The sequence below is a fragment of the Lytechinus pictus genome, chromosome 17 (genome assembly GCF_037042905.1).
Source record: "Lytechinus pictus isolate F3 Inbred chromosome 17, Lp3.0, whole genome shotgun sequence".
NCBI lineage: Eukaryota > Metazoa > Echinodermata > Echinoidea > Temnopleuroida > Toxopneustidae > Lytechinus > Lytechinus pictus.
In genome coordinates, this window is record NC_087261.1 from 25,386,528 (window position 1) to 25,400,359 (window position 13,832).

Here is a 13,832-nt window from a genome sequence, read left to right on the forward strand (position 1 = left end):
GTTGTGCATAGGCCTATAACTGTTTTATTACAAAAAAAGGGGAAATTTAAAATGTCATAACTTTCTTATTTTACATCCGGTTTTGATGACATTTTCAGCATTATGATTGACTGATTTTTTTATTCATATCAACATTTTTTCTGGGGTGGACTTGACTTTAAGAGACTTACAGAAGTCAGTTTATCTAAGTGGTAAAAAGAAGATGACTAGCTCAATATGCTTCCCTGAGGGACACCACAGTTAACATGCAAATTAGAGTTATTACCTGTGACAAATACATATTAGTGTCTGTTGATCTCCTCCATCATCATCATCATCATCATCATCATCATCACCATCATCACCATCATCACCATCATCATCACCATCATCACCATCATCATTATCATCATCACCATCATCATCATCAATCATCATCACATTACCATCCTTATCCTCCTCCTCATCATCACCACCGTGTATCACCATCATCATCAGGACTTTCATCACCAATTCAACAGATTCATCACCATCATCATCATCTTCTGTTATCGTCATCATTATCATAATGAAAAAGTGAAATGAATTCATTCTTTTTCATATGGTACTGGTAGCCTCCTCCCCTCCCCTTATCTGTTTCATCTGTCTATCATACAAAATCACTCGGCTATCTTGTTCAACTGTCCACTGCCCACTTGTGATTCAGTAATATCGCCATCTGCGTCAGATTTTGAGAGGGGGCGATGTCATCGAACATGGCGAAAGGATACACGTATGTCCGCAAATAAACGCGACAGAATTGGTACATGTTTTCTTGTTTTCGACGATAATCACCTAGTATTCTTGGATAATTGAAAGACAAGGGAGCCAAAAATATGGCGGAACATTCCCAAGGAAGAGATATGTTTCTTAGACGGGCCCTCGAAAAGATCCTGAACGATAAAGAAGCGAAGAAATCTTACAACTCGCAGCTGAAAAAAGCCTGTGAAGTGGCACTAGGTGAGTATTTCACCGGGTCGTACCCGCGAAGCCACCCGCAACTTGCCGGTCGCGTATGTTGCTGTATGTGTACTAGTATACAAATAATGCATGCAGCCGAGTGCGTTAGTGGAAATGCAGAGCACGCGAGGTTTCTTTAGATAGGAGTCGCACTGTGCACGAGCCGCTTGCGGCGAGTGCCCAGTGTGCTCCATCTGAAGAAACCGAGCTTTCTCTGCATTTACTTTTACGCACGACAGATCAAGTGCATTATTTGTTTTATAAAATAGCAACACAGAAACAATTTTTTAAAAAGTTACAGTACAGTTTTGTTGGACTTCTACCGCACTGGTTTGCTCGAGCGTGCAATGTCAATTTTCGTTGCACACCTTTTGCACTACCGTGCAGTGCACAAAAAAAGTTGGATGTCATGTGACGCGTATTGACCAATCGCGATGCTTGAAATAATACAGCTATTTTATAAACAGGAATAACCGTCGTTTCTGGGGATTTATTCAACAATTTCTGACATTTTACTGTAATCCCCATTAACCGACGGTAGGGTATACGTGTGGGCTCGCATGTTTTCTCATTCCCACCCTTTTGTCAATTCACAGTCCAAAGTTTGATGTAATTTTACACATCGAATTTACAATCTAAGGATGTATAGGCATCAAACTTTTAAACCATGATATTTAGTGAAGACAATATTTTAAACGATATAGATTAAAAGGCATGAAAAATTATACTTTACCGATGTTTAATTGGGTTGAACACGATCAAAATAGTCAATATGGCAGCCAAACTGTGAAATATTTACAAACGAACGGAGAGGGCGTCAACAATCACGAATGTGATATCGATATTGCTTTCGATATTATACGATCTGCTCCTTATGCGAGCGAAACCGCTACGATCACAAGTAGCAGACGACAATCAAACGATCACTTTAGTTCAAGCAGCATAAACGAAAGGCCTGCATGATGGATGCTGTAGCCAAGGGGATATTCGGGGAACACTTCACTCTCAAGCCTGACCAGCGGGAAGCGCTACAGTGTTTGGAGGACGGGAGAGACCTGTGGGTCCAGCTCCCCACTGGACATGGAAAGTCGGCGATTTTCACCGTCTTTCCGATATGGAAATCAAAGGTTATTAATTTTTTAATAGGCCTACTTTATTATAAAATATTGGGAAAATGATAACTACCGTAGTATTAACTTTGACATTCAAAATGCAGCTTTCATCGTTTAGACCCAGATCTAGGTTTGTGGATCACTTAAATTCAAGCAGTATAAACATATGGCCTATTTATACTACATAATCGTTTCAATTGAATATCAAATGGCACTAAAACACTTATATGATGCTATATCTGCATACTAGTCTAACACTGAACATAAAATGAGTGAAAAAATGATTTTAACAGAAAATATTTTTATAGGTTAGAAGTTCCCATAGACCACTACTCCAACTGACCAGACATACAGTCCCAGTTAAATCAAATACACAATTTATTACGTTTATTTACACCTTATTCTTTCTATTCTTCTTTCATTTTACACTATTTATTTTGTGTTGGGCTATTCTGATGACTGGCCACATTGAATGCATTTGTTTATTTCAATGTTTTTAAATCTTTTCTATGTGAACACTGACTGAAATTAAGTATAACGTCGATTATTGCAATCCACACAGTCAAGTCCTGGATCTTCTCGTATATAGGCCTATACGTTCAAATCGCTGTACAGAGTTGCTATGATTGTCGTCTCAGGGGGATATGAGTCAATTTTGAAAAGACATTTCCAACATCTTTATACCTATCATATTTAAATGTCTGATTAAGAAACCTTCAAACACCCCCCCCCCCCAAAAAAAAAGGGGGAACAAACTCTAAGAAATGATGTTAAAATTCTGCAATAGCTATCTATTCAAAGTGTTATTTGAGGGCTCCAATTATAGGCTTTATCATCGAACCATTCAAATTTGAAGGAAAGGGGAGTGTCTCCTTTGCGTCGCTATTATCACCACAATAGAGGCTATACTGCTTGTTTAAGACGACTCGTAATATTAGATCCATATTGACCTTTATACTCTCATGTAGGACCTTTAGGTCTAACTATTCTAAAAACGCAAAACTTTAAAGACAATCAGACCAATTAATGCTACACAGAGTGAACGCCAATTCAGATCCACCCAATCGGCTGGCAAGAAAAAAAAGGAGAGAAAGAGAAAGGAAGAAAGAAAGTGGGGTTAAAGAAGAATTATTGTCGACCTATGTTATAATGATAATAATAATGGATGTGTAATGCGCCAAATCCACTCGGCAGGGTGCCCGAGGCGCAGTGAAAGAAAGAAAAACACAGAGAGAAAAATACAAAGTATGTTATAATATATGAAATTATATTACGTGTATTTTTATTTCAGAACTATTTATGAAACATAATTTGCTTAAATGTTAGTCCCTACTGGTGCTTGCGTTGTCTGTTTGATGAGATAAATAATCCTGTTTAAGGAGATTAAATGGTTCTAAATCATCCCGTTTCCAAGTCCATAAATATACACCAAATATATTTCCTTGTATTCGGATTTTTCAAAATTATTGTATGTAGTGACATTGATTTTTTTTAATGACTACTACATTTGCCGCATTTAAGGTCTAAATATAAAACATTTCCAGTCCGTGCTTACGTTGACATTAGTGCATTGGCCATACAGTGGCGTACCGTGTGTCACGGCATGGGGGGACCAGCAAAAAAAAATGAGTATACTAATAGAGGCATTTTAAAGGACAAGTCCACCCCAACAAAAACTTGATTTGAATAAAAAGAGAAAAATTCAACAAGCATAACACTGAAAATTTCATCAAAATCGGATGTAAAATAAAAAAGTTATGGCATTTTAAAGTTTCGCTTATTTTCAACAAAATAGTTATATGAACGAGCCAGTTACATCCAAATGAGAGAGTTGATGACATCACTCACTCACTATTTCTTTTGTATTGTATTATATGAAATATGAAATATTTTTATTTTCTCGTCATTGTCATGTGAAATGAAGTTTCATTCCTCCCTGAACTCGTGGGATTCCATTATTTTAACATTTTGTGCTTCAGGCAAGGAGGTCCTAATCGTCAAATTCGTAAAAATTGAAATATTGCATAATTCAAACAATAAAAAACAAAAGAAATAGTGAGTGAGTGACATCATCGACTCTCTCATTTGGATGTAACTGGCTCGTTCATATAACTATTTTGTTGAAAATAAGCGAAACTTTGAAATGTCATAACTTTCTTATTTTACATTCGATTTTGATGAAATTTTCAGCATTGTGCTTGTCTGATTTTTCTCTATTAATTCAAATCAACATTGTTCTGAGGTGGACTTGACCTTTAAGGGCAGTGCCATTAAACGGATATGTATATTACTGATAAAAAATAATGCGAGCGCCAAGCGCGAGCTGAAAATCTTTGATATTCAGACCTAAAAAGGGACACAAGCATTTTTTTGTAATTATGATACGTGCCCGTCTCGCTAAACAATGCAAAACTGCTGAAATGTTTGTATTTATTGACCCCAAACAGGGACATTTTAAGGACAATAGGCCTATTTTAGGAATCCATATCCATGTACATATCTCAAAAGCTACGTTTCTCTTCCCTTCTCCCTCTTTTTCTCCTTTTCCCGTTTTTTAAATATTTTTGCCAGCCGAGTCCCCCGTAGTCACTCCACTGATTGGTGAGATATGTCTACTCTTCATGACACGAGCGTAAATCCAGAGGGGGGTGGGGGTATGCATCCCCTCCCCCCACACTTTTCAACACAGAAAAAAAATATTCTTTAATTATCAAATGGTCAATAACTTTTAGTATGTGGATTTATCTTTAAATGCAGTCAAGGTGCTTAAATTGGCCAAGTTTTTCCATTTTAAAGATGAAAAATTTCTCACTCGGCCGCTCTGCCCCGCGCTTAATCTAATTTGGCCTTGACAATCACTACGTTTAGCTTATTGCAGAGGTTAATTTATATCCACTGCGTAATGGGAATATGTTTATAATAATTCAATTTTTTAATATAAGATTCCAATGACTTTTAAATATGATGATAACTATGGACCTTAAACGAATCAAACATCCTTTAAATATACACTTTCGTGAATATGGGGGAGGGGCTGTCATAACTTGGAATCTCTGTGGAAGCGCAGGAATTTTTCACCAAAATATAGGCTCAGTCTTCTTCGTTTCTTCCGAAGAAATGGCGAAGCATATAGCTGGTCACTTTCACTTTCCTCCCCAGGTAAACATTGATTCTACTAATTTTCTTTAATTTGGATTTATTTTCAATTACATTTGAATTGCTTTCAGATAATTTTGAAATTATTCTGCAACATCTGTCGCAAATGAATTTTTTTGATTTTTGATCTGGTGTCACTTTAATTCCCAATGATTCGACAGCGTCAGCAGTGGTGTAATCACGGTGATCCAATTTTGCATTCAAAGATCTTCTTTTATTAGGATGATTATTCAAATTACGGTCACAATTACAACACCAGTAGTCAGCCATAATTACTAAAATGAATTAATGAATCAAATAAAATTACCACCAGCAATCAGCACACCTAACGTTATACATGGGTATATATACATGGCAATATACGAATAAAATAATACGATACGATACACTACACGAAGATAAACGATACTAGTTATAATCGCGATAAATCGAGACATGAAAAAGTTAATAACGATAATGACGTCATTCAAGATGGCAACTTGCAAGAAAAACCGTCAGGTCAGGTGAAAATGTCTTAGATGACAGATTTCTCAATCATCCAGAGGATTTTTTTCAATAACTCCGGCCCAAGGTATGCAATTAGCTTAAGTTATCTATATTACACTGATAATGGAAACCATGAAAATGTCAATTTTGCCTAAAAAAAGTTTTAAATCGCGATCTATAAAACGCTAGTTCACTATACGTTGGCTGTAGGTAGGGGCCCCCTCCGCTTCAGTCTATGTATGGTGAGTGAGCCAACGCAGTTCAGCGGAACAACCAAAATACAGAGACTGAAGCTTTTGGTCTATATGTGTACGTGTTGTTCTGTGACTTGTGTATCATGCGAATCTCTGATTGAGTGTTGTTTGTAATTGTGCGGAGGGGGTGTGTATTGATGCAGTAGAGACGTCGACTAAGTTAGACTTTGTATGCGTATCTGCGTGATTCTTGTAAAGAAAGATACGCAATGTCAATGACCACAAATTTTACACACGCAATACTTTAGATCTAGTCATAAAAAAATATTATAAAATCAGACTCAAAATGTTGGAAGAATAACAAATTTAGTTCATTTCTTGTGATGGCCTCAAAATGCACCCTTATCAAAATCCCTTTTCCATTCCTCGGGTGGTTCCTGATATTGTAGAAACGTTGAGGAGAATAAATAGTCAAGAAGAAGAAGGAAAAATCATATTTCTAAAATTTTCATGAATTTTGCAATTTTTCTCACAGAAAACACAGACTTTGTATTACAATTTACCCTTTTCAAGTGACCAAAATAATTTACATGCCAAGAGGGGTGCGATGAAAAGCTGATGTATCATTAAAAGAAAAAATTAAGCCCTGCAAAAAGTTTACATAGTATTTTTTGTAGGTATTTACCTGTATACATGTATTCATGGTGGAAGTTTGATGAATTTTAAGAAAATATTGCGTTTGATACGATTTAATGCATTGAAAAGTTTTCTTCAATGTATTGACACACGTTTAGTTGAATGAAAACAACAATCTGGTGGGTGTTTCATAAAGCTGTTCGTAAGATAAGAGCGACTTTAAGAACGACTGGTGATCCTTTCTTTTGGTAAATGGTATACACCATTGGTGATGGTTTAGTGCGTAAAAAGGTTCACCAGTCGTTCTTAAAGTCGCTCTTAACTTACGAACAGCTTTATGAAACAGCCCCCCGGTCATTGATTAAGTCATTTTCAATTCATGGTCAGCAATTTCCTCATGATCAAACAAGTCAGAATTGAAACGACGGGTCATCACGATCATGTTAGTAGGAATAGGAAACTCATTCGATCATGAGGAAATTGACTTAAAAAAACAGCTTGTCGTCGTCATGGCAACTGCCTAATTCCATCACATAGGAAGGATTTAAAAGGATATTGCTCTTCAGAGTATTCCTCTGTTTTAATCTTGATAAAAGAGAATATGTACATGCTTTAATAGCATCTTATCCTGATCAAAGCTCATTTTGGGTCAATAGATTTTGATCATTTTGATATATCAACAAAATCTTTTAAAAACAAAATCTTATAAAATGTTGAAACTTGAAAGTGTATTTTTATAAAGTCATTACATCAGCAATTCAATATTGAGTAAATTATTTTACTTGGTCAAGGCCAAAGGTCACTTCAGATATAAAATGATATTAGAATTGATAATTGTATATTTATTGATCATTAAATTCAAAGAACAACTTGTATATGGCCATCAATCAGTAATTGCATGAAATTAATCAGGTGTTAACAATTAAAGGTCATTTGAGGTCAATGATCTAAGGATTTTTCATTTATTTTTTTTATTTAAAAAAAAATGTGCATCTTATTGGTTTTCATATTCCATGAAGTTGGTTAATATAAAGGATTTTGAAGTATTTGCCATTATGTGAGTAAAATTTCAGGTCATCAGATAAAGTTCAAAGGTCATTTCAGATATAAAAAATATATATATTTCATAGTCATAAAATTTCAACTGGCCAAGGAATTTAAGAAAAGTACAATTTTCAGTCAAAATCATGTGGTAAAGTAGTAACTTGAAGTAACTGTGTTTGCTATAGGAAAGTCAATACAAGAGAAGCTACATACACTGTACAGCTATTTTACATATTTTTGCATTTCAAATTTAAAATCTAGTTTTATTGTCCTAACTGATGCACAATTTCCATAAGATATCTTTGAACATGATTTATCTAGGGGCAACTGACCTCACCCCTGCCCCATTTTAATTAATAAAGTTTGCAATGCAGTCATGCATGATACAAGGTGTAATATACTGTATTTTCTTTGTAATTCTTTTTTTATTATCATTTTTTGTCAACAGTAGTTATGTGATGTGCTTTGTTTATAATCCTGAAAATCAACAAAACTTACATATTAAAAAATATATTGTGCAAGTGTTGTAGCTCAGGTCCATCAGTTTTCTGAAAATCTTCACTTGTCATCAGACATGGCATATTTAATCATGGAATTTGTTTGACTTGTGGAGATGTTTGTGCATTTAGTTCATCCTGACAATAAAACCACATCTATAGAGTAATTACTATTTACATGTATGTTTTTATTTTTTATACTTCCTGTTCATATTACATGTATTCATGTACATCTTTCAGATCGCTAGATATTTTAAATTGTGTGCTAGAAACTGGTACTGGTAACAACAGCAAATAAAATGTTCACAGAATTGAATAAAACTTAATCAGAATTTAAAAAAAAAATGATAGCAGCCAAATGATTTTTATTATGTGGGTTCATTGATGTTTTGTTTTTGTTTTTCTCTTTTTACTGCAGTTAAGTTAAGGTTTTGAAACACATGTACTATAATTTTACAGCATTTCATTGGTCCATTACCTGAGGCCCTGTTTCACAAAACTTGTTACAATGAATACCTTTCCAATACACAGTTTAAAGCTACTGAAATCATTCAGTTTGATTGGCTGATAGTAAACTTGGTATACAAATTGTGCATTTGTTATTATAAGTATAACGATTCTTGATAAAACAGGACCCTGTATATACTATGTACATTGTAGATTAATCAACCCTGATTGCTACACTAGTCCATGAGGACAATTTTTATCAGTCCTGCAGAAAGAGTTGCGTTTAAACGCAAGTCAAAAAATCAATTGCATGTCCCAAATGCGCGCTGTTGATTGGTTGAAAATCAAGTTGCGCAAGATTTTTAGAGTTGCGTTTGATTGCAACTCTTTCTGCAACTGGCCCCTGAGCAAATTTATACTGAAACTCTGAAGATACATGTAGGCCTACGTACATGTATGAAAGATGCCTTAATTGTTTGCTGGTCATGCCCATCAGACATTATCCTGGCTCTAGTTCTCTCCTTTTCTCCCTCACTGAAGTATCATGTGCTAAAGTAATAAACCTGAATAATTGAAAAGTCAGGAATGGGGACGAAAAGGTACATGTAGCCTTACATGTATATCTCTGAACATATACACTGGGTGGGTGGAATTCCGATAGCCACATGGCATGGTTTAGTTAAAACCTCAGCTAAATTTACCACACTTTTATGGAGTGCCAATTGTCAGCACATTCTCCAGTTAAAGATTATTTTTGTTCTACTGCAAAAAGTTGTCAAAAATTAATGCAGTTATGTCATGGGAAGAATTGGAAAATACAAATATATTATTAATTTCAATGAATTAATCGATATATAACAATTGCCATGAATAGGAAATGAAGAAATCTTTAAAAAGTCCAGCATTCCATAAAAGTGTGGTTTGAAATTCTATTGTAGACTAGGGTTTAACCTACATATAGGTAATACCTCGGTCACATTTGCTCTACGGCGAGTCGAAAACAGCCGTTTTAACATTTTATTTACGAGCTTCATATTGGTTTGTATTAGAATGAATAAAACGGCTGTTTTTTACTCGCCGTACGGCTGCCGTAGAGCAAATGTGACTGAGGTATTACTGTTTGAGCTCTTTTACATTTGTTGTTGTTTTTCTTATTATCTCTTCAGGTGAAATAAAAGCCGAGTTGCGGAGTGGAAGGTAAGCCAACTAATCTTAATTTACTCTGAATATCAGTTTTTAATTGCCCAACTACATAACTGGCATTTTTTAAAGAAAATTGTTTTCAAATGTCCATTCTAAGCTCGCTATCTAATGCCAATATAATGATTTTGTGGTCTGATTTGAATGGTTAAAACAAGACTAGTCGTGTATTATCATGGGCGGAAATCTCTCCCCAAAGGTAGGGGGGACCAGGGGCTGAAAAATTTGACTAGCAAAAAAAAAAGAAAAAAAAAGGTTTTCACCCCAATTGTAAGGTCATTTCAATCAAAATAAATTTGACAAGCAAAAAAATCACAAAAAAGTAAGGTCAACTTGCCCAATACATGTTTTATTTCAATTTTGAATGTTTGAATGATTTATTTCTTTCCATCATTAAAGAACAAAAATAGTAGGGGGGACATTTGATATTGTGTCCCCCTTACTATTTTGGGTAGGGGGACACGTCCCCCCTGGGATTTACGCCCATGTGTATTATATATTCTGTATGTGCAATGTTGGATGTGATGTATCATTGTAATATTCATGTTTAATAACAAAAGTGTGTTTACACTGCATACAGACTTGATTACACATCCTGCTTATATGGTTAGGGTTGTCCATTTCACATTTGAAACAAAACGATTTTCAAAACAACATTTTATCATCACCATCATCATCGTGATCTCTCAGCCTTTTAATGATCAAAGGCAGAATTTTTCTTTCCTGATCCTGATGAAGAACTGATCTGAGTCCAGCTTGATATATCAGCAAACTACATGTATCATAGAGTTTGCCACTTCAAGCAAGAAAATTGATAAATATATTCCATGGACATTTTGAATTCAGAGTTTCATTTTTGTTTTTTTAATTTGAAATTGATGTTTTAATTTCAATATTGTGAGAAAGCTATAAAAAAAGACCTAAAACATACCAGAAATAATGAGGGCAACTACCATCCATGATACAAATCTGTGTTAAGCGGCCATAGCATTTTAAAATGTGACTCGCATTTCTCAATATTCACCCTAAGAACACACTATGCGACACATTTCTGCAACGAAAATATTCTAGGGTTCAAGTTGAATTTTAAATGTTGCAGACATGTCTAGGACCCGTTCTCATTACCGACCTAAAAGTAGTTTACTGGAAACTAGTTACGTGTTATGAGAATGGTCGAAGCGGTCTTGGAAGCAATCTTCCAAACCGGTTCAGAAAACCACCTCACGATGTATTTTACAAGATCAGTTTGCCTTGTGAAACTGGTTTTAGCGTAAGTGATGGCACCGTTCTTCGGGAAGCAATCTATGCTGCGGTTTCTAATTTTGCGCGAAACTGAGAGCGTACCCATATCAACAAGATTGCTTTCCGTGTAGCGGCCGTGAACTTCGTGAAGTGGTTTTGAAAATCACTTTTGGGTGATAAAATGGGAACGCTAGCAAAGCGATCTTGGTTTCCTGAACTGGTTTCCAGTAAACTAGTTTTTAGGATTGTAATGAGAACGGTGTCTGAGTTTCCTTTCACCCAGTTGCACTGTACTTGTTCACAGATTGAAATGTACAACTCACACTACCAGCACCTTGATCATGATAAATCTGCCTCTGCCTCAGTTCATTTTACATTTTTAGACTGCGTTTAGACGAACTAACTAGTGCGTTACACACACACATATTTGTAAGGGATACTCATATTGGACTTTAGAAAATATGCTTCCTTCCTCTTTTTCCTCCTCTCGCTCAAATTTTATTTCTCCAACATTTTAATACTTGCCTAGTACTATACACCTTTTATTGTACGATGATACTATGATAGATCTGTCATGTTAATTAGAATTGGGCTTTAGCTAGTCTAAGTATTAAACTTTCTCTTCACAAATCATGTACTGGTGCTAAATAAAAATGTTAAAAGATGACCATGAAATTGCGATTTTATGCTTGTTCACTCAGCCCCCCACCCCCCCTCCGGCCCCATTTTCAAGATTGTTTTGTGGCCCCCGACTAGAGCTACATGTACTCTACTGCTACGGTAGTGCTACCTACAGGTACATGTACTACTACTACTACTACTACTACTACTACTACTACTACTACTACTACTACAAATGCTACTACTACTACTACTACTACTACTACTACTACTACTACTACTACTACTACTACTACTACTACTACTACTACTACTACTACTACTACTACTATAAATGCTACTACTACTACTACTACTACTACTACTACTACTACTACTACTACTACTACTACTACTACTACTACTACAAATGCTACTACTACTACTATAAATGCTACTACTACTACTACTACTACTATAAATGCAACTGCTACTACTACTACTACTAATGCAACTACTACTACTGCTGCTACTACTACTACTACTACTACTACTACTACTACTACTACTACTACTACTACTACTACTACTACTACTATAAATGCTACTACTACTACTACTACTACTACTATAAATGCAACTGCTACTACTACTACTACTACTAATGCAACTACTACTACTGCTGCTACTACTACTACTATGACAGCTTCTAACATACACTCACTGTAATGTTCATGGAAAAACACAATCAGTATCTGGAGGGTGTTTCAGAAAGCTGTTAGATGTACAAGCGACTTTACGAACGAATGATGATCCTTTCTTTAATAGGAAATATACATGTACCTCAACACCAATGGAAATCTGGTAGGCATCATTTACCTCAAGAAAGGATTACCAGTCATTTTGAAGTCACTCACTCATAAATTGTACTGTAACAAGTACGATTGAAATTATTTTCATTTTCATCTTTTTATTTTGAAGCGCGGGATCCTCTCCCGTCAAGGCAGCCTCCTCTGCGCTCCCTCTCCCAAAGAGCAACATCAATTCCATCGCAGCAGACCGACACTTCTTACCCTTTGAGCTCGCCTGCCAATCAAAATCAGCTCGGATCGTGAATACTGCCCTCGATTGTCTGCAGGTGAGTGCCAGCTCATTATGAGTGATAATGTAGTCTGCAGGCACAGACTTTTGGTTTCCTAATAGCGCATAATGTAGAGTCTGAAGTAGTGAGACTGCATGTACATGTACAACAGGGGGGTGTTTCACAAAGATTTAAGTGTGACTTCGAGTCACACTTAAATTCCCAGTTGCGTACGGTATAGAAGACATCACCATATTGATCAGATCATGCGCACGGGACGCGCACTACCGCATATCCATCAATCAGATTGCGCGTTACATATCATGTGCGCGTCGGCATTTAAGTGCAACTTAAATCATACTTAGATCTTTGTGAAACGACCCCCTGTACATGTAGATTCATTTCTTTTATTGTGTCTGCTTTTACAAAGTTTGGAGTCTACTCTTCATTTTATGCATGATATAATTTTGGTGTAGTGTTGAATTTGAGTCTGTGCTTGCAGACTAAATGACCATGTTCCCACTGCCAGCATCACTGGGGAGTCTTGGGTATTCTTAATGGTTTAAACAGCAGGGATTGAGGGGCAGAATTTGTCTCTTGAAGAACTTTGAATGAATGGTGCAAAATTTGTTTCTTGAATGAATGGTGTGGATATTGAGAATCCCAAATGGAAACAAGGCATGCTCCTTTTGTGGATTTTAAAGAGTTGTGTGCGTTATAAAAGGCATGTCTGCATTGGTCAGGTCGTGCTATTAAAGAGGATACGCACTACTGCGTATTAATCAATAAGATTACGCGTTACATATCATATACGTGTCAGCTTTTAAGTGCGACTCTATTGAAGTCATACATAAGTTTTTGTGAAACGTCCCCCCTGTTCATGTATTCGGCATGATGTGAGAGCAAGTATAGTCATATTTTTCAGTAAAATCAAGTTACATTGCCGTAGTAATTTGTTCACAACAGGAAATGATGCATAATTTTATTATTCATTTACACATTTGTATGCGTGAAAATTTTGATTATTATTTGAAGTTCATGTAAGCAACAGATAAAGCATGTTTAGTCTGGTGACTGGAGAAGGTCGGGGAAAGTGTCATGATTTAGTAAATGAAAAGAAAAACTTTCTACTACTCTGAGTAGTCTGGAGAGGTATGTT

The 13,832-nt window shown here is 35.8% G+C and overlaps 1 protein-coding gene across 1 annotated transcript in view; it reads left to right on the forward strand.

The window, feature by feature from the left end:
- Nucleotides 1-704: 704 nt before the first annotated feature.
- LOC129280015 (brefeldin A-inhibited guanine nucleotide-exchange protein 1-like) overlaps nt 705-13,832 on the forward strand; it is a 50,437-nt gene continuing 37,309 nt past the window's right edge. Inside the window, exons 1-3 of the mRNA XM_064112523.1 lie at nt 705-978; nt 9,717-9,747; nt 12,574-12,730. Of these exons, the coding sequence (XP_063968593.1) occupies nt 855-978; nt 9,717-9,747; nt 12,574-12,730 (312 nt within the window). The 5' untranslated portion in view covers nt 705-854. The remainder of the gene's footprint in view (nt 979-9,716; nt 9,748-12,573; nt 12,731-13,832) is intronic.